This window comes from Tenrec ecaudatus, chromosome 1 (assembly GCF_050624435.1).
Source record: "Tenrec ecaudatus isolate mTenEca1 chromosome 1, mTenEca1.hap1, whole genome shotgun sequence".
NCBI classification, from domain to species: Eukaryota; Metazoa; Chordata; class Mammalia; order Afrosoricida; family Tenrecidae; genus Tenrec; species Tenrec ecaudatus.
In genome coordinates this window covers 9,977,763-9,997,944 of record NC_134530.1, presented here as the reverse complement: position 1 = coordinate 9,997,944, position 20,182 = coordinate 9,977,763, and the positions used below count along the sequence as shown (strand labels likewise).

The 20,182-nt window shown below is 59.6% G+C and overlaps 2 protein-coding genes across 9 annotated transcripts; both read right to left on the bottom strand.

The window, feature by feature from the left end:
* Positions 1-554: 554 nt before the first annotated feature.
* On the bottom strand, positions 555-13,600 carry MCOLN1 (mucolipin TRP cation channel 1). 2 transcript variants are annotated; one of them, XM_075545952.1, is made up of 14 exons: positions 13,450-13,600; positions 10,645-10,841; positions 9,088-9,291; positions 8,838-9,003; positions 6,575-6,671; positions 6,325-6,421; positions 6,133-6,232; positions 5,462-5,568; positions 5,218-5,367; positions 5,037-5,138; positions 3,870-3,992; positions 3,266-3,481; positions 850-977; positions 555-751 (listed from the first exon to the last, which is right to left on the bottom strand). In XM_075545952.1, the coding sequence occupies exons 1-14, from the start codon at positions 13,478-13,480 to the stop codon at positions 715-717; spliced, it is 1,755 nt and encodes a 584-aa protein (XP_075402067.1). In that variant the 5' UTR covers positions 13,481-13,600; the 3' UTR covers positions 555-714. The 2 variants fall into 2 exon arrangements, with proteins under 2 accessions (XP_075402067.1, XP_075402075.1); XM_075545960.1 differs by having other exon boundaries at positions 9,124-9,291.
* Positions 13,601-15,107: 1,507 nt separating this feature from the next.
* ZNF358 (zinc finger protein 358) lies at positions 15,108-19,897 on the bottom strand. Of its 7 annotated transcripts, none has more exons than XM_075545859.1 (3): positions 19,849-19,897; positions 17,202-17,304; positions 15,108-16,830 (listed from the first exon to the last, which is right to left on the bottom strand). In XM_075545859.1, the coding sequence occupies exons 2-3, from the start codon at positions 17,272-17,274 to the stop codon at positions 15,176-15,178; spliced, it is 1,728 nt and encodes a 575-aa protein (XP_075401974.1). In that variant the 5' UTR covers positions 17,275-17,304; positions 19,849-19,897; the 3' UTR covers positions 15,108-15,175. The 7 variants fall into 7 exon arrangements, with proteins under 7 accessions (XP_075401974.1, XP_075401958.1, XP_075401941.1 ...); XM_075545843.1 differs by lacking the exon at positions 19,849-19,897 and adding an exon at positions 19,460-19,555; XM_075545826.1 differs by lacking the exon at positions 19,849-19,897 and adding an exon at positions 17,666-19,415.
* Positions 19,898-20,182: the final 285 nt, after the last annotated feature.

The following is a 20,182-nucleotide window of genomic DNA, read 5'->3' as shown; positions in this document are numbered from 1 at the left end:
ACTTATGTGGGAGCCTGAGGGTGTTTCTGGCGTCACAAGAACATTAAAGAAATATGAAGGAGCTCCAAAGCCCTTGGGACGTTACCTAGAAAATTCTTGGGGTGACCATTTCCCGCTTCTGCCCCCTGGGAGCACCTGGTTATCAGTACAGAGACACCTGCCAGGGATGGGTGCTTCAGGAAACCCAGAGTGACTAGTTTGGGAAGACATTTTGTGGGGAAGCCGACAGTTCACTAATGACCCTCGAAAGGAAAGCCCTGCAGGGCAGATGACAACCCGGACTCACCCTGGGGGTCGCCTTCAGGGTCCACCGATGACCAACGCTGCTAGTCTTCCGCCAGCGTCCCAGGCGCGGTCCCTTTAAATTATTCACCGCGGGGCACATAGCCCCGCCCCACCGCTCTGCTGGAAGGTTGCTAGGTGCCCTCCAGGCTGGGTGTTGCGATGCCTTAAAGGGGCCGGAACCCAGCTGGGAAAAGGAAGGACAGTCCCTCGCCCCCCCACCCCCCACCCCCCCTAAAAATACAAAAACAAATCCAAGCGAAAAAGACGCTTCTTCCATGTTTATTTAATACTCCCTCCCCCTACCCTTGACCCAGCTGGCCCTGGCACAGCAGGGAGCTGGTCCTTAAAAGCAAACCCTAAAAATAAATAAGCGGGAGACCCCTCAGTCTGGGGCCAAGGGGCCAGTGGCTGTGCCGGTGGTCTTTGTCATCAATTCACCAGTAGCGACTGCTCCTCCGAGGCGGTCCTGGAGACAGGGGGCGGGGTCAGGGAGTGGTCAGCTCCCTCAGCACCCTGACCTTGCCCCCCACCCCCCACAGGCCCAGCACCCAGCCACAGCAGCACCTGCCACAGCAGCAGAGGAGGCTGCAGGCTGAGCCGCTCCCTCGACGGAACTTGCCAGACGTGGGGCTGTCCTGGCACTGGGCGATGTAGGCCTGGAGCTCACTCTGCTCACCGTTGGCACCAGGGTGCTAAGGGGAGAGCAGGGGCAGGACCACATGAACATGGTCTCTGTCCCTGAGGTCCTGGAGATCTGACCTCCCCTTCACCCACTGGCAGCATTCTGAGCCCTGGCGGCCTTCGTGGGCATTTACTGCAAGAGCCACCACCCTGAGCTTAACCCATGCACACCTAGCACCTGTCACTTGACCCCTTGCTGGGCGGCCTCAGGAGTCCCTGGGTGGCACGGACAGTTCAGAGCTCAACTACCAGCCCAATTCCTCCCAGAGGGGCCTTAGAAAGCTCACAGCCTGGAAAGCCCCAAGGAACAATTCAACTCTGCACACACGTGAGGGCCAGGAGCTTCACTGCCAGGGCCCAAGCTGAACTAGACCCTCCGGGTGCTCACAAATCACATGGCTTGGCGGTGAGGGCAGGGTCTGGGCTTGCATGCCTGGGAGTGAGTCTACATGCTAATTCAAGACCCAGGGGCGGGGGGCTCTTGAGACAGCTGTCTTCAGGCACAAGGGCCACACAGCAGCCAGGGACTCAGGTGGCCCACCCTCCCCCACCACCAGCAAAAGCAAACTTCCCAGCTGCCAGTTACGCCGGCACCCTTCCCAGTCCTTTTAAAATCCTGAGCACTGTGGTTGGGTGATGGACCTGCTGACCACAAGCTCAGCAGTTCAGACCCGCCAACCACCCTGCGGCCGTGCGCTCCAGGACAGTACAGATGGGCAGGGTCGCTGTGGCTGGTGCGGGTGTCCATACCAGTGACACCTCCCCACCTCTGGCCTCCTCTCTGATGGAGAGCAGCATGTCCGGAGGTGGCAATGCTCCGGACCTCCACTCTCCAGCAGGCCAACACTGGCCACAGTGGAAGGTGCCTAGGTGACGCCCACAGGCAAGGGCTCAACTACTAGCCAGAAGGTTGGTGGCTCCCACCCAGCCACCAAGAGGCACCCTGGGAGACCAGCGTGGGGATCTGCTTCCGAAAGGCCACTCAGCCTGGAGGGCTGCTCGGTTGGGCTTCTGTGAGGTGGAGTCGAAACACTGAAGCATAGGCGTACCCTACCCGGACCGACTCTCCCAGAGGGGCCTCAGAAGAAAGGCCTGGCAATGTGCTTGAAAAGTCACAGCTTGAAACACCAGGGGGCAGGTCCACTCTGAACACATGGGACCCCTACAGGTGGGAGGTGGCCTGACAACATGGGCTGATATTTTGCTTTTCTAGCCATCTTTAGCTGGATTGATAGATGTGGGTGTTGATAGGTGGGAAGGGGGAGTTTGTTGTTTTTTTTAAACTACACACTTACTCAACTCACTCCCATCGAGGCAATGCTGACTCAGAGTGCCCCTATAGGACAGGGTAGAACTGACCCTGTGGGTTTCTGAGACTAACTCTTCATGGGAGTAGAAAGACCCCTCGCTCTCCCTCAGAGGGCAGCTGGTGGCTTTGAACTGGCCTGCAGTTAGCAGCCGAATGCATAACCACACCACCACCAGGGCTCCACCCTACACTCTACACGCCAGTTACAAATGTGTTGTCGTCAAGGGCCATGGAATCGGTTCTGACTCACAGCGAGCCACCCTACACTCAACAGAACGCGACCCTGCCCTGTCCTGGGCCACCCTCACATTGGGTCCTCTGCTTGAGTCCACGGTCGCAGGCCGCTCTGGCGATCTGTCTCGCCAAGGGCCTTCTCTTTTCACCGCCCCTCTACTTTACCACGCATGATGTCCTTCTCCAGGGACTGGAGAGTGTAAGTAGGCACAGCAGCGAATTCCGGGAGCCTTCCCCTTTCAGGAGCCCTGGCGGCATGGTGGCTGTACATCAGGCTGCTGACAGCCAGATCAGCCGTTAGAAACCACCAGCCCCTCCGTTGGGCAAAGATGAAGCGCTTCTACTGTACAAAGTTAGTCCCAGAAAACCCCAGGGGCAGTTCCACCCTGAACTCTAGGGTGGTTTTATCGGTCAGAACCAACTCGATGGCGGTGAGAGAGTGAGAAGCCGGGTGGCACGGTGGCTCAAGTGCCCGGTGGTAATGGAGCAGGTCAGCAGATCGTGGGAGAAAGGGTGACAATCAGCTTTGACACAACGACCCCCTTGGGAGCCCCATAGGGCCGCTCTACTCTGTGCTAGAGGGTCACTGGGAGTTGGAACCGGCCTGCCAGCCGAGGGGTTCGGGTGGCCCCAGCCGCAATGCCACAATCAACCCGTGTCGCCTTCCACCCTCCATTCGCCTTCGGCCGCTGTGGCCTGTAGGGCAAGCATCTTCTGGTCAACCAGCCCCGTGCGTGGGCCCGGGGGGGGGCTGACCTTGATGGTCTCGTAGGCGCCCGTGATGAGCGCAATGAAGAGGCTGAGCACCATGTAGATGAAGAGGCTGATGAAGGAGTACAGGTAGAGCTGGGAGAAGAGCCAGACGAGGCTGCTGCGGCCCTGCTGGGCCTGCATGGCGGCGAACGTCACAAACATGTCGTCCCCGTTGATGAGCGAGAACAGGCACTCGGACACCATGGACAGCGAGCGGAACTGCAGCGGGAGGGAGCAGCAGGGTGGGGCTCAGAGGGGGCAGGGACGCAGGCCCAGCAGTCAGTCACCCAGGGGCGGGGGTGGGGTGGGGGGTCGTCTGCAGTGGTTGTGACCATGACAAAGCCACAAGGCCACCAGAGGTCAGAGAGGACAGTGGCAAGAGCTGACTGTAAACAGAGTCACAGGAAGGCCACCAATCGTGGCATACACAAAGTGGTCACATGATCCATGGAGGCTCACCTGAGGTCATAGGGAGCAGGGCCCCGGGGCTTCCAGGTCACCACGTCAATGACAGGGTTGCCATGTCATCAGAGAGCTTAGAAAATGGTCTCGTGGGGCAGGGTTCCTGGACTGTGGGTCCTGACGGAGGGGAGGGGGGCACACCTACCTTCACATGGTAGGGCCCCAGCACAATCCAGCCACAGAAGCAGTAGCCCAGGTAGATGACGGCCACACAGCAGCAGAAGCGCATGACACTGGGCAGGGCCACACGCAGCGTGGCGATCAGGATCTGAGTAGGGACAAGGGTGCCAGGGTGACGACGTGACCACAAGCCCATCAGCTGAGGCCCCCGAAGGGCAGGGCACTGCTGAGGGGGCCCCATGGCTGCACTCAGGTAGGGGAGGGTCTGTTCTAGCTCAAACGGTGTCCTCCAGAGCCATATGCTGGACTCTGAACCCCTGTCTCTAAGCGTATCAGCTAACACGGGAGTTGGGCTTTCTGTGTGATGTTCGAGGCTCCGGGGACTTCGGAGCCAAAGCAGCAGATGCAGCACCCAGAGAAGCAAGCAGGAACATAACGGGGGTCAGACGCCAAGGAGATCGCCCAGGAACTGAGGACTGCCAGGGCTGCAGAAGCTGGGACACGGACCCCCCACTCACGGATCCCAGAGCCACAAAGACAGACAGAGAGAGGAGGGAGCCTTCCCCTGCAGCCGGTGCCGGGAACCCTGCCCTCTAGCCTCCTGAGCTGTGAGAACAGAGTGCACTCTTCACGGTCGCCCACGTGTAACTGGAAAGGTTAGCGAGCAGGTGGGGAATGAGGCATAGTACTGGGGGGAGGGGCAGACTGGGGGGTGGGGGCCGCATGCAGGAGCTACAAGCTGTCCCCATGTCTCTGGCTTGTTCCTAGATGGTCAGGGGCTCCACACTCTGCTGTCATATGTTCAACAAGACAGAAGTAAATAATCCCAAAGAAAACAGATCTATCTACTGGTGCCATTTCTGGGACAGCAGCACTAAGACATGGGGCCAGGGTCACCTGGGCAGCTCCTGCCCCATGGTGGTGACAGGGGTGTCTGGGGTAGCAGGTATGGCGGGGGCTGGTGGTGGTGTCTTATCCAGATGTGGTAACAGGTAGGTCTGGGATGACAGGTATGGAGAAAAGGTCCTGCTCAGATGTGATGACAGGTTGTGTCTAGGGTGGCAGGTATGCCAAGGGGAGCCCTGCCCAGGTGTGGTGACAGGTGTCTGTGGTGGTAGATATGAGGGGGAGCCCTGCCCAGCTGCATCTGGTGCTGCCGAAGTCCGTGGACTTGGGGCAGCGGGGGACTCACATTGTACTTGTGGAAGAAAGTCAAGTAGCGGATGACGCCAACCCAGACGAGCAGCGTGGAGGTGCCCAGGAGGATGCTGCACACGTCGTAGCTGGCCAGGTTCTGCGGGGAGGAGCCTGGGTCAGCGCCAGGAGGCCCCAGGACCGGGTGGGAGCTGCAGGCACCAGGCCGGGCCGCCCACCTTGGCTTCAATGCCGATCTTCATGATGGTACCCGAGATGGTGAGCACGTCGCTGGTGACCAGCAGGATGTACCAGCCGTTGATGAACTCCAGCCGCTCCCAAAGGTTGATGGTGTGTCCCCGCCGCCGCCACATGAACCCCACAAACTCCTGAAAAGTGCCAGAGTGGGGTGAGGCCAGAGCCCTGCAACCCTTAGCCCCCCCCACCCCCCAGCCCCCTTGTGCCCCGGCCTGCAGGCCTCACATTCTGCAGCAGGAAGCCTCGGAGGAGTGAGCGGGCGCAGAGCAGGAAGGACAGGGAGCAGGTGAGCAGGACCACCACGTCGAACAGCAGCCGGAAGCTGTTGTCTCCTGTGGGGGTGGCAGCAGGTGGGTGGGGTCTGGGCCCCGCTGGAGGACTGAGCCAGCCACAGGTTTGGGGGCTGCTCTAGGTAGGCCTAGAAGCTCTGCTGGCTGCTAGCCACAAGGTCCAAAGTTCAAAACTGCTCCGTGGGAGAACGATGGGGCTTCCTATTCCCATAGAGTTACACTCTTGGAAACTCACAGGGACATTTCTACCCTGTCCCATAGGGTTGCTGCCAGTTGGCATCGGTTCAATGGCAGGGGGTTTCTAGGTAGGTCAGAGACTCACAGACCTCCCCAAGCAGGAGAAAGGCCCAAAGACAGTACTGGTCCCAGGCTCTGAGACTCAGGGCCACTGCGGGCATGGCATGGCCAGCAGGGAGTAGGGGCAATCAGAGTATCTTGGGAAGGCCAGGACCTGGCAGTGCTGATCTGAAGCTTGTGGGGGGGTAGGGACTCTGGGAGGATCAGGACCCAGCTTAACCCTGGTCTAAGATTCTAAGGCTGGTGGGGTGGGAGGCTCTCCGGCATCTCGGGAAGGCCAGGAGCAGGCAGCCTGGGCTGGGGGCTCACCGTGCCCGAAGACGTTGGGGTGCTTACACTCCTGGATGTGGGCCTGGGTCTCCAGGCTGATGGGGACGCGTCCACTGTGCGCCTTGTTGTCAAAAATGATCTGCAGGGTAGGGGTGGGGAGGGAGCGTGAACTCCAATCCCATCGCCCCCACCACGCCACACACACACACACACACACGTGTGTGCGCTCACCAGCACTGTGAAGGTGTAGCAGTCTGGGATCTCGTTGTTGATGAGGCTCTGCAGGTTGATGGTCTTCAGCTGGAAGTGGATGGTGACGTTGATCAGCCTGGAGGGGAGGCTCAGGTGAGGGGGACAGTCCCTCACCAGTCCCCTCCAAGCCCGAGCCTATGAGCGCCCCCACCCCACCAGGAAAGGGGGCTGGCAGGAGCTGGCGCCCACCCCTGGCGCCCTCCCCTGACCCCCCTCTTCCGAGCAGTACTTGTGGAACTTGAGTGTGAGGTTCCTGTAACTGAAGTTGTCATCCGAGAGGGTGAGTTCATCAGCGGGGGTCACCGGGGGGTTCACCTGGATGCAGTCTGAGAACAGGGAGTCAGGGAGGGGCCTCAGGGGCTGCGCTACATTCCTGGAGTCACCACCACCCCAAACAACCTCCCTTCTCCCCCCCAAACCAAACACCAAACTCACTCCCAGTGAGTCAATGTCCACTCACAGCGACCCTGTAGGACGAGGTAGAACTGCTTGCCCCTGTGAGTTTCTGAGGCTGTAACTCTTTACGGGGGCAGAAAGCCTCATCTTTCTCCCACAGAGCAGCTGGGGGTTTTGAACTGCTGACCTTGCGATTAGCAGCCCAATACCCCAACCGCTATGATACCAGGGCTTCTCTTCCTCCCCCAAACGGAACTCGAATCCATGATGTTGGCTCTACTGTCCCCACAATAGCCAGTAACTGGCCTATCTTCCTCACCAACCCCCCGACCTGGTCCTCAATGGGTCCCAAACATTTTGGGAGTTCATAATGTTAAAACAACACCTAATAAAAGAGTCAAGGATCCCTGGTGGCGCATAGTGGTGATGGATGGGACTGCTAACTGCAAGGTCAGCAGTTCAAAACCACCAGCTGCTCCTTGCGATTAAGACAGAGCTTTCTACTCTCGGAAAGAGTTATGGTTTCAGAAACTCACAAGAGCAGTTCTACCATGTCCTATAAGATCGCTGTGAGTCAGCATTGACTCAATGGCAGGGAGTTTGGTTTTTCTGGTGAGAGTCAGGATAGGAGGCTAGAGAACTAGCTAATTATCTCCAAGGACACTGCCTATCTTGCCATGAACCTAGAAGAACTAGATGGTGCCCAGCCCCCATTCCGGAATGCTTTTTGTTTTATCAAAGGCTATAGGCGAATCCTGAACAAAGGGGGAGAAGACACAGAAAACATGTTAAATTTTCATGGAATCCAGACTTTTTGGAGCCACGGATGCTAGAGAAACCAAGAACGATGATCCTGAGATCAGCGTTAAGCCTTAAACCAGTGTTTCCCCAAAGTGGGTGGTACTGCCCTCTGCTGCAGGCACTGGCACGACCGCAGACGCAGATAACCACACTTGATTCGGGATTATAAGGCCATAGTACAAACGCTTTTCATTGCTGGGTAGGGGGCGAGGTGTTCCATTTTTTTTTCTGAAAAGAGGGCAGTTGTTGTCCTTAGGTGCCATTGAGTCGGCTCCGACCCATAGCGACCCCATGCAGGACAGAATGCAACCCTACGTCAAGCTCACAGTGAGTCCTGTGCCTGAGCCCGCTGAGGCAGCCCCGGGGTCAATCCGTCTCCTCAAGGGCCTGCCTCTTTCTCACGGCCCCTCCACTTTACCAAACCGGATGTCCTTCTCCAGGGACTTTTCTCTCCTGACAACACGTCCAAGGTACGTGAGACGAAGTCATGCTACCCTTGCCTCTTAGGAGCACTCTGACCTTATTGGTAGTAGGCCAGGTAAATTGGGGAACCTATGGCTTAAACCAAAAATGTCCCAGAAAGTCTTCTTTAAACTAAAGCATTAAAACAAGCAAACAAAAAAACCCCCAAACTCACTGCCATCAAGGGGGTCTGCCTGCCAGCAATCTATCGGGCAGGTGGAACTGCCCCTGGGGGTTTCCCAGACTGGAACTCTTTTGGGGACTAGAGAACCTTGACTCTCTACCAAGGAGCGGCTGGCGGGTTCAAACTGCTGCCACGGCGGTCAGCAGCCCCCGCGGACCCCAGCTTAATGGTGAAAAACAGAAGGTGGCTCTTGTGCTCTCCTGAGAAGCGCCTCCGTGGGCAGCAGCCCCTGGGAAGATTAGACAGAAACTTGGGGAGGGGCAGAGAGTTCATGTCCCTAGGGGCGGTACAACCCGGCAACAAGGGGGAGCACGGTTACACGATTCCAAGCATGTCACTGAAGGTCACTGCAGCGAGGGCTGAGCTGGTGTGTGTCCGTCCGGCTGGCTGTGTTCTCACCAACAGGGCAAACAATTAAAAGAATGTCTGGCACTCACCAAAGGCCAGGCCGCACCGAGGCCCGCCCGTGCGAGGCCCATCGCGGTAGCTCCGGGGCAGAGCTAAACTGCCAAGCCCGTCGCCTGGACTCTGGCCAGCTGAGCCCTGCCTGGCCCACTCACCACCCTGAGTCTAACTTGACTGCTGTGTCTCGAGTATCCCAACCGTGCACTGAGTGCTTGAAGCCCCACGGTCTTGTTTACAGACTCACCGGTGACGATCACTGGGTCAATGTTGAAGGTCTCATTGGCAGGGTCCACGTGGCCGTGGCGGTAGTAGTGCTGGCAGAGGGCCAGTGCCGAGCTGTTGGCCCCAAGGCCGCCCCCGCCATACACATATGCGTACCGGCCCAGCGACACATCAGGGAGCATCAGGTACTGTAGGCAGAGACACGGGGGTGGGGGCGAGGCAAGGGGGGGGCTCTGTTGACTGTCCTGCTCTCCCGCCAGGCGGCACCCCACCTCTTGGCACCCCCTCACTCGCCGGCTGGTTGGCACCTGATCCACGGCATGGAAAATGGATTGGTACAGCTGCTTCCGAGTGTAGGCGGCCAGGGTGTCGTCTGTCCCATCCGAGTAGCCCCGAAGGAAGAGGTGCCGGAAGGCGATGGTGTTCTCCTCCCGGAACGTCACCGCCAGCTGGTTGCTGAGTCCAAACAGGATGAGCTGGCAGGCAGGAGGGGCAGGGGCGGGGGAGGTCATGGCCAGGTTGGGACCCACAAGCCAGAAGGGCCTCCTTTGGGGCAGGCTCGGAGGATGACGAGGAAAGAGAGGGCGCTAGGGACATCCACCGGGGCAGGCCAGAGGGCCCGCCACCCACAGGGCCCTCTGCAGTTCTGTTTCGTAACCAACACCTGCCTTCTCCCCGGCCCCTCCCTTACCCTCCACTCCATGAGGGTGCAGACCCACCCCACGACTCCCAGGCCCACCCCACCCTACTGTCTATCTCCTTAACTCGCAGCACCAAGGGGCCTCCAGCGGCTGACAACAGGTGCGGGTGAGCCCAGGTCAGTCCACAGTGACCCATGTGACAGAACAGAGTGGCCCCACTGGCCTTCCTGGGAGCAGATGGCCAGGCCTTTCCTACGCAGAGCTGTTGGGTGGGTTTTCCCAGTGCTTAACCACTGCACCACCAAAACTTCTTAGCGCTGACCCAATGTTCAGCCAAGCCATCCATGTGCTAAGCCCACAGGCATGGTAAGGACACAGTGCCCATGGGGGACAAGAGCTTAGTACCACGCCTGGTGCTGCCATCGGCTAACACACCCGGCTGCTACCTGCAAGGTTGCAGGTTCAACTCCCCACGGTGGTGCTACAGAAGCAAGGCCTGGCAACCTGCCTCCTAAAAGTCACCCCCAGAGAACCCCGTGGAGCCCAGGTCAGCTCTGATACACAGGGGTCTTTGTGATCACGCCTCACTGCCATCAAGTCAAGTTCTGACTCACAGCAACCCTGTAGGACAGGGTAGCACGTCCCCTGTGGACTCCCCAGACCAACTCTTTACAGAAGCAGACAGCCTCACTTCTTTCTCCCAAGCAGCGGCTGGTGGTTTTGAACCGTGGACCTCACCGTTTGCAGCCTGACTCATAACCACAATGCCACTAGGACTCCTCGCGATCGCTGTGAGTTGGAATCCACTTGAGGCTACTTTTGTGTTTTGTCTTTTTCTTTGTAATAGGCTCCGAGTCACAGCAAGAGGCAGGCAGCTTCCTTAGGGCTTGCGCCAATTCATCTTGGGGTTCATGGGTTCTGGCACAGGGTGGGGGGGTACCTGCTATCTGGATCAGATCTTGTTGGTCTATGTGGCATCAGGCATTCTGGGTTCAAATCCCAGATCCCTACTCAATCGCTGTGTGACTTCAGACAAGCCGCTAAGCCTCCGCTGCCTCTTGGGTAAAATGGGGGTGAGGGCGGTCACCAGGCAGATGTGAGTCTTGGGGGGACCAGGCTCCCAGTCCATGAGGGAGGAGCGCCCACAGGCAGTGCTTGACTGGGGCCCCAGGCCTGTCTGAGTCTCACCTGCACTGTCACCACCAGGATTTTCACCACCTGCAACATCAGCTTGAAGGGCTTGCGGCCCTTGGCCCGAAACTTGTCGCAGGGGCTCATGAAGAAGTACTTGAGACGGCGACGGAGGTCTTCCTCCTCCAGGGAGGCCGGTGAAGGCCCTGCCTGGGTCCCATAGCCGGGGCTGGGTGTCAGGAGCCGTTCAGTCTCTATAGGCAAGTGGAGACCAGCAGGATAAGGCCCTGGCAGCCCACAGGTTTTACCCTCTCCTCCCAGTCTCCACATGCCACCCAGACCTCCCACCTGTACGTGGCCACAGAACTCTGAGGGGCCCTAGAATAGCCAGAAACTCTGTGGCATGTCAAAGGTGACCACAGTGCACTCAGAGTCCCTGAGTGGGGCAGGTAATCAACATGCTCGGCTGCAAATCAAAGAGTTAGGGGCTCAAGTCAACGAAAGGTGCCAAGGAAGAAAGGCCTGGCGATTGACTTCCAGGAAAAGCAGCCAATGAAAAAACTCAGTGGAGGGCAGTGCTGTTCCAGCATATGTCCATGCACGTGGAGTGTGTTCAGGTGCGTGTGCACACACACACGGTCACTGTGAGCTGACTCCACAGCACCGGTGGTGGCGGCAGCGGCAGGGGCAGGACCAGGGCTAGGACAGCTCAAAGGTGAGGACTTGGGTTGCGGAACTCCAAAAGGCTTGAGTTGACCCCTGACCCTGCTGCTCACTGGTTTGACCAGGGCACCGAGCCTCAGCTTCCAGGTCTGTAGAATGAATGGGGCAGTGATCATGGCGGGTGGGGAAGTGGTGCTCACAGCTTGGAGGATGGGAGGTGATGGGGAAGAAAGAGCCATCAGGATTCCTGGGAGTCACTAGGGGAATTCTTCCAGGGACCTCTCCAGGTGGGCTTAATGAGGAGATCAAGTCACAGTCCAGCAGTGTCCTGGACACACCCCCAAAGGTTTACCAGCCCAGTCTGGCTGGCACTCCCCCAGCCACAGACCTGCAGAAGGGGGTCAGTGATAGAGGCAAGTGTTTCTGCTGGTGCACCTGGGGCTGCTATTCCACATTGCTATTGTATGAGTGCACTGGGCACCCAACCCAAAATCCCACACCCACTGTCTTCCAGTTGATTCCAACTCAGAGTCACTCTGAAGGGCAGAGTAGGCCTGCTCCCTGGGGTTTCCAAGACTGTCACTCTTTATGGGATTGCACCGCCTCATGTTTTCCTCGGAGGACCACCAAGCAAGTCTGAACCACTGACCTTGTGGTTAGCAGCCCAAAGGCTTAACCCCCACCCTACCAGGGCTCCAAATCCGTGGCCAGTGACTCAATTCCAACTCAAAGCAACCGATGGGCAGAGTAGAACAACTCCCTTGGGTTTCCAAGGCTGAATCTTTTCAGGAGTGACCGCCTCATCTTCCTCTCTGAGTGGACTAGTGGGCTTGAACCACTGGCCTTGGGGTGGGCAGCTCATAGCACCACCAGGACCCTCCTAAGGATAGCAACATACACACACACACACACACACACACACACACACACACACACACCTCACTGCCATCTACCTCACTGCCATCTAATCAATTCTGACGCATAGCAACTCTGTAGGACAGGGTGGAACTGCTCCTGTGGATTTCCAAGACCATAACTCTTTATGTGAATAGAAAGCCTTCATCAGTCTCCCAAGAAGCAACTGGTGGTTTCGAGCTCTTGACCTGGCAGTTAGCAGCCCAATGTGTAACTAACCCACTGCGCTACCAGGACTTCTCTTAAGGACACAACAACTCACTGCCATCAAGTCAATTCTAACTCAGGGGGACCCTTAAGGCAGGGTTTCCAAGACTGTCACTCCTTACAGGAGTAGAAAGCTTCATCTTTTCCCCCTGGGAGCTACCAATGGTTTTAAACTCCTGACCATGGGGTTAGTGGTCCAATACATAACCCACTCCATAACCCACCAGAATTCCTTCTTAAAGACACAAGTTTCTGGAACCTGCTCAGTCCCGGAAGCAAACCTCAGGGCTGCCCCTTACCCACAGGGTAACCCGAGACACCTCTAGGCTTCAGCCTTTCCATCTGAAAACTGGGAATACAAACTGTCTACACCCCAGACCAGGCTCTAAGCTTGAGCCATGGCAAGGAAAGGCCTGGGCTCACCCTCTGAGCTTGTCATCCTTCTGCCAAAAGTTGAAGCCGCTGCTGATTTCCTTCAATCCTGATAAAGCTAAGGACTCGGCGTGCTGGGGTTACAGCCCTTGCTCAGAATTTTCCGCTGACAACCCCCCTAACTCCCTGCTGCTCCGCAGGGCCTGGTTCATTGGCAGCCACGGCTTCCAGCCAATGTGATCAGGGGTAAGGTTAGAACCTGTCTAGACTCTTCTCTCGGGGTTCCTGCCCAGGTAGACGCTGGCGTTGGTGCTTGTTTACAAGACGCCTGGGGAAGAAGCCAGTGGAGGGCAGGGCCTGCCTTGCTGGCCCGAAATCACTGCTAGCCCACTCTGGACCCAGTCAGCTAGGACACCAGCGGGCCCGATCCCCAGGAGTCGGCAGGGAGGGAGGGTGAGCTCGGCGCAAGCTGCGATGGCAAGGTTGGGAGAACTCAGGAGTTCGAGCCTGGTTGAAGAAGCATTGCCCCAAGGCCTGCCTGGATGTACGCACGCCGAGCCTTGGCCTTGCGGGTCCAGCAGTTGGCGGGGCTGGTGCCGCCGCCGGGGTGCAGACCAGGTGCAGATCTGCTAGGAGGCTGTCCTGCCACCCCCATGTCAGAGGAACTGGCCGGGCGCCCGGGGCGCGCTGTGCGCCCGCCCTTACCTGAGCCGCGCCGCCCCGCCGGGGCTGCCATACCGGGCCCGGGAGCGCGGGACACGGGCGGGCGCGGCGGAGCAGCCTGGGTCCAGGGTCCGGCGCTGTCCCTGCGGCCTCGCTCCCTCCCGGCGCCGCTTCAAACCCTCCCGAGTCAGCTGACCCGAAGCGCGGCCACACGTGACCAGGGAGCCTGCGGGGTCACGTGATCCGGCCTGGCCTCGCCTCCCCACGCCACGAAGGCTCCCGCAGCAGCACGCGTGCGCCGTCTCGGAGGGAGGCCGGAGGGCTGCGAGTGGCCGGAAAGGTCCCAGCGCCGCCGCGCGCGCGGGCAGCGATCTGGGGCGTGGGGCGAGATAGGTCGGCTTGGAGCCGGACCCTGCTCAGCCGCCGCCCTGTCGTGAGCCGCGAGCAGTGCCAGCCTCGTGACTTCCTGGTTCGGTGCTCCACTCTGCCCTCCGCAGTATTGGGCGCTGACCCAGCCTGCCCCTCTTGGGGCTGATCTCTGCTTCCTCACTGATGGGGTGGGCATCTCAACTTCCCGTTTCCCTTTGACCAACCATCAGCACATCCTATTTAGTTACAATCCCAACGGGACTTATTGGTCACCAGCCCAGGGTCCACCAGGTTTCGTCACCTGGACCCCAGCAGCAGCTTTCGGCCCCCATTCCGCTCCCACCCAGCAGCCAGAATTGACTTCAAAGCATGCAGGCCAGCCTCAGGGCCAGAATCCCTAAACTGCCCATCACACCCGTGATAGTGAAACCCCTGCTCAGTCTGATCAGACTCATCCCTGCCCCAGTTTACCTCCCCAGGCCCCAGGGCCTTTGCATACTCTGTCCCTGGACCAAATGGTTAAGAAGCCAAGTTCTGGAGGTCAGATGATTTGCATTTTAATCTGGAAACGCCCAACCACCAAGCAGCCCATTTCCTCATTAGCAAGAAATGGCTACTCAGTCCCAGGAGTCCCCTCCAGAGGGAGCTGTCCAGTTCATGGAGAAGAGGCCAGCTGAGCACCTGGTTGGGCAACCAGTGCTTGGTCACTAAGTAAGCAGTGTGTGCATCTCTCTTGGGAAAGCCTGTCTCCACGGTACATGCTGCTTACCATTAACCATACCCAATCTATCTCCCTTGGAGCAGTTGGTGGGTTTGAACCGCTGACCTGGGAGTTAGCAGCCTGGTGCTTAACACACTGCACCCCCAGGGCTCTTTGGTATCTGTCTCCTTAGGTTGTTTATCTTGCTGCCTGCTGAGAAACCCCTCCACCCCCACCCCCAAAGGATGTTTGTGTACAACTTCCTTTGGCCCATGGTGTCTCAAGAAAGTGATCTTTGAAGGACAAGGGGTATAGGCTTAGGGCCTCACCAAGGCCACCAGGCTGTGAATGTACCCGAAAGTCCACCATTGAAGTCACTCCGGTGACAGTGGCTAGAGTCGCCGCCACTGTGGCTGTGTAGAAAGGCTACGGAGAGGAGTTGCCATGTCTTGACCAGAGGCCAGGCCTGGAGGAGCAGAGTGGTGACCGCAGGCTGGACCTTCTGGGCCAATGCCATTCCAGCGTCCAGAGAGGAGCCTAGAACACTGGGTTCACCCAGGGCTGGCCAGGCCAGGCCACACCCACCCATGTCCTGAGAAAGGGCAAGAGGTCAACCACAACAGAGCCAGTAGGCAGTGGGAGGCATTTACTAACTGCACGACACACAAATTCCCCAGACACCCTGTATACCCGCACCCTTCAGCCATCGGGCCCCAGCAGCGTCCCTTGCTTCCTGGGCCACTCTGGGCTCTCCCCGGCAGGGAGGGCTGGGCTGCCAGAGTCATGGATGGGAGAGGGTTTGGGGTCAAGGCGGGACTCAGGCTTGGGCTCAGGGCTGGGCGACAGGTCAGGATCAGCATCATGGCCAGGCTTCAGGTCAGAAGATGGGTCAGGCTCTGGGTTGGGGGTGCATGGAGAACCCAGTGCAGTGGCAGGCACAGAGCCAAGGCCAGAGCTGGGACCAGCGTTGCTGCTGACGTCAGAAGCCAACACAGAGGTTGTGTCTGGATCCAGGAGGGGGACCTGACTGGGTCTCAACAGGGGCACCGGCCTCAGGCCCAGACCAGAGGCTGCGGCAGCAGCAGCAGCAGCAGCAGCAGCCGCTGCGCCTTCATGAACGCGCTTGTGCTTGGTGAGGCTGGAGGCCTGGCCGAAGGCCTTGCCACAGAGCTGGCAGCGGTAGGGGCGCTCGCCCGAGTGGACGTGCAGGTGCTGCAGCAGCGCCGAGCTCTGGCCGAAGGCCTTGGAGCAGTGCGGGCAGGCGTAGGGCCGCTCGCCCGTGTGGATGCGCAGGTGGTGCTGCAGGTTGGAGCTCTGGCCGAAGGCCTTGCCGCAGTGCGGGCAGCGGTAGGGCCGCTCAGCCGTGTGCGTGCGCTGGTGCTGCAGCAGCGCCGAGCTCTGGCCGAAGGCCTTGCCGCACTGCGGGCACGGGTAGGGCCGCTCGCCCGTATGAGTGCGCAGGTGCTTGAGCAGCGCCGAGCCCTGGCCGAAGCCCTTGGCACACACTGGGCACTTGTGGGGGCGCGGGCCGCCGTGCGTGCGCAGGTGCTGCGCCAACAGCGAGCCGTGGCCGAAGGCCTTGCCGCACACGGGGCAGTGGTGCGGCTTCTCCCCGCTGTGGCTGCTGCGGTGTTTGAGCAGCGTGGAGCGCCAGCCGAAGGCCTTGCCGCAGGCTGCGCACTGGTAGGGCCGCGCGCCCGTGTGGATACCGCGGTGCTGGGCCAGGGTGGCGCCGTGGCTGAAGGATTTGCCGCAGTCCGGGCAGCGGTAGGGCTTCTCGCCACTGTGGGTGCGGCGGTGCTGGCTCAGCCCTGAGCTGCGGCGGAAGGCGCGCCCGCAATCCGGGCAGGAGAAGGGCCGCGGCGGGCTGGCTGGGGCCGTGAGCACCGCGGGGCTGGTGGGCAGAACCTCCGGGGAGGCAGTGAGGCTGGAGGAGACGGGGTCCAGGACGGGGGTGTCGCTGTTGGGGTCGAGAATCAGGGGGACTGGGCCAATGACATCTGGATCGAGGTCGAAACTTGAAGACATGGGATCAAGATCTTGGGGCTCTGAGTCCGGGTTCCCCAAGTCGGGGTGCTGAGCTTCCACAGCCGGCTGGAGGTCCAGCTCCTCCGAGGCAGGGTCTCGATCTTCGAAGTTGGCATCTGCGTCTTCGGAGACAGTGTTGTGGTCTTCCGGGTCAGGCTCTGGGTCTTCAGAAACTGGATCCGGGTCTTTAAGGTTGGGGTCCAGGTCCTCGGAGTCGGAGTCTAGCTCCTCATAAGCGGGCTTTGGGCCTCTGTGGCCTGGGTTCCGAACCAGGACAGAGCGTCGCATGCCGAGCTTCGACGCGCTGGCCACTTGGGAGGCAGGATCTACCAGGTGGGGAAGAGAGAGGGTGGGGGCCAACGCTGGGCAATCAAACCAAAGCCCAAACCGGGGAATGGAGTCGACATAGACTCTGGCGACCCCAGGTGTGCAAGAGTAGAACTGCAAGCCATAGGGGAGTGGATTGCCAGGCCTTTCTTCCGTGGCACTACTGGGTCAGCTCACACTGCCAACCTTTAGGTTGAGTAGCTGGGCTCAAACTGGGAATACCTGGGGACTCCTCTGGGGCAGAGCGGGTCTCTTTGGGGGACCACTCTCCTGAAAATGCCCATGGATGCTTCCCTTTATCTCTACCCTCAGGAAGCCTCCCGACCCAGTCCCGTCAGGATGGGGAGAAGAGGGGCTGTGGAGCCCGCACCTGAATGGAAGTCACGGGATGTGGCATTCGAGGACTCCAGTGCCCACGGCCCCGGCTCTGCCCGGCTCGCCATCCTGGACCCCTCTTGTAGGCAGCGTGGATACTGTGAAGGAGAAAGCCCTAGATCTCCAGCCCCCTGACTGCACTGGGTGCCCCCGTGAGGAGAGGGTGGGCAAGGGTTCCCAGGTTTGCTTGCTCCCAAGTACATGCTGGGGTAGCATACTTGGGGGTTTCCCATGGGGAGGGAACATCCTGAGCTCCGGAGCCTATGGCTGAGGGCTGAGAAGGATGAGGGGACAAGCAGTTGGTTCCCCTCCTGGGTCTGGGGGACGGGGTGTCAGCACTTTTCAAGATCCTGAGTGAAAGCTCAGCATGACAGCCAATGTGTGGGACCCCTCCTAGGGGCAGGGAGACCCCAGGGCCCCATGACAGAAGGGTGGGAACAAGGCTCAGTAGATGAATACCTGTTTTTCCAATCGGATAGAAAATCCTGAAATCTAACTCTGGCTGGTGGAGGGGGCAGGAAGGTGGTGCTTTTGGGTGCCCAGTACATTCTGACTCGTAGCGAACCCCATGTGACAAGAGTACAGCAGCTGACAAGAGAAAAACTGTAGGGCTTTCTAGGTTCTAGTTTTTAGGGGAGCAAATTGCCGGGCTTTTCTCTCGAAGAAAAGAGAAGCGGGGAGGGGCTTGAATTCCACCAATGTAAAGCTTACAGCGGGGTGCTTAACCTTTGTGCCATGCGGGTTCCTCCTGGCTGGGGGTGCAGCTGATTCCCACTCAGATCAATCCTACAGAACAGAGGAGACGCGCCCTCGGGTTTCTGAGACTGTCCGTTGGTACAGGAGCAGCTTCATCTGGTGGATTTGAACTGCAGATCTTGTGGTTAGCCCCCTGCGTTGCTTAACCCACTGCACCACCACTGGGTGGTTTGGTTTTTTTTTGGGGGGGGGGTTAAAAAACAAACAAACTCCCTGCCACGGAGTCAATTCCAACTCATGGCCAAATATAACTACCCTGTAGAACAAGGCAGAACTGCCCCTGTGAGTTTCTAAACGGTAACTCTGTACAGGAGTAGAAAGCCCAGTCTTTCTCTGGAGGAGCAGCTGGTGGTTTGAAATTGCTAGCAGACGATGACTTTGGTGACGTGGTAGGTAGGTAGAAATAATACCTGAGTCCCTTCTTCAGTGGTTAGGGGGACCCCGGACTACCTCCTTGGCATGAGAGATTGCCAAACCACTGGTCCCATGGCTGGGACATGGGAAAGGGAGTGGGGACAATGTTTCCTCTGGGTATGGGAGAGCTGAATTCCAGTCCGGTGGCTGGGGTTAAGGGGGGGCAAGTGGAGAAACAACAGCTGGGGCCCCTTCTAGGGAGCAGGGGGATGCCAGGATTACCTTTAGGGAGGAGATGCCTTGGCTAGCCAGCTCATAGAGGGCAGCAACAAATTGATCTGTTGCTGGGGACATGGAGATTATCTGAGCCCCAGACCCCAAGGCTAGGAGCCAGCAAGTGAGTAAGCTGAGAGGGGATGAGGTTCCTGGACCTCCCCTCACCTAGTTAGAAGGTAAGGGAGCAATACCTGGGTCCCCTCTTGGGTTCCAGGGACCAGGGAGCCCCCCCCTCCCCGCCAGTGCCTCCTGGGTAAACAGCGTTCTGAGCTCTGATCTCGGTGCTTGCAAGGTGGGAGGGAGAGGGCTGGGGCCCTTTGGGAAGGCTGGTGACTTTGAGCTCCAACCAGGGAGAAGGGAATCCTGAACTCCCGACCCCGGGGGCGGGGGCTGGAGGAGGAAGGGCTAAGAGAACAACTGTGGCCCCTCCACGGTTTCTGGAGCAGGCGGATCCCCAAGCCCCCCCTCCCGAAGAAGGGGCCTCCAGAAGTACCGCCATCGGTCAGACGGTGGGGAGGACAATACCTGGGGCCCCTCCCGGGGTCCTGGGTGACCTCTGCAGGCCTGAGGCTCCCCTCCTGGGGAGGGGGTGGCCTGAGCTCCGCACCCCATAGTTGAGGGGTGCCCCCCTACCGCTCGCGGGCCCCTCCCCTCGAGACGTGGAGGGGAGTGCGCTAAGGCCCGCGGGGCCGCGCCGCCCCAGTCCTGGGAGTCCGCACCCGGTTCACCCAGGCTGCTGGGGAGTGGGGAGCGGCGGCGGCCGGGAGGGGGCCGATTAGAGGTCGGCCAGGGCCTCGCCCCACGCCGGGCCCCCGCCCCCCGGCCCGGCCCCCCACCCGCCGCCCGCCTGCCTGCGGGGACACTCACCCGGCGCCCCTGGCCCCGGCCCGGCCCGCCGCACCGGCGCCGCCCAACGGCGCGACCCCGGCCCGCCGCAAACCCCCCCGCCCGCCAGCCCCGCCGGCGGCCCCCACGGCCCAGCGGCCCCGCCAGGCGCTCCCGGGGAGCGAGAGGGGCCGGCCGAGGGCCGCAGCGCGAGCTGCTGGGACTTGTAGTTCGCCCGCGGCCGCCGCCATCGCTGCCCCCGCCCCCCCCCGTGCCAGCCTTTGTCCCAGCCTGGCCGCACCGGCCGCGCGGCCGCGCCTTTGTCTGCGCCCTGCCTGCACGCGCCCTGGGCGGGGCCCCTGGGTCTGTGCCGACATCTGCCCCGGCCCCTGGGTGTCTCTCGGCCCCTCTGAGTCTCTCCATTTATCTACCTTTGTCTGTTTCTATTTCTTTGCCCCTCTTTCTTGCCATTTGGCCTTACTTCTCTGTCCCTCCAGTTCGTTCTCTCTCTCTCTCTCTCTCTCTCTCTCTCTCTCTCTCTCTCTCTCTCTCTCTCTCTCTCTCTCTCTCTCTCTCTCTCTCTCTCTCTCCCTCCCTCCCTCCCTCCCTCCCTCCCTCCCTCCCTCCCTCCCTCCCTCTCTCTCTCTCTCTCTCTCTCTCTCTCTCTCTCTCTCTCTCGTTTTTACTCTGAGTCTATCCCTAAAAGACGCACACTGGGCTTCTCTTGTTCTCTTGCAGGTTTGCAATGTGCAGAATTGTATCCAA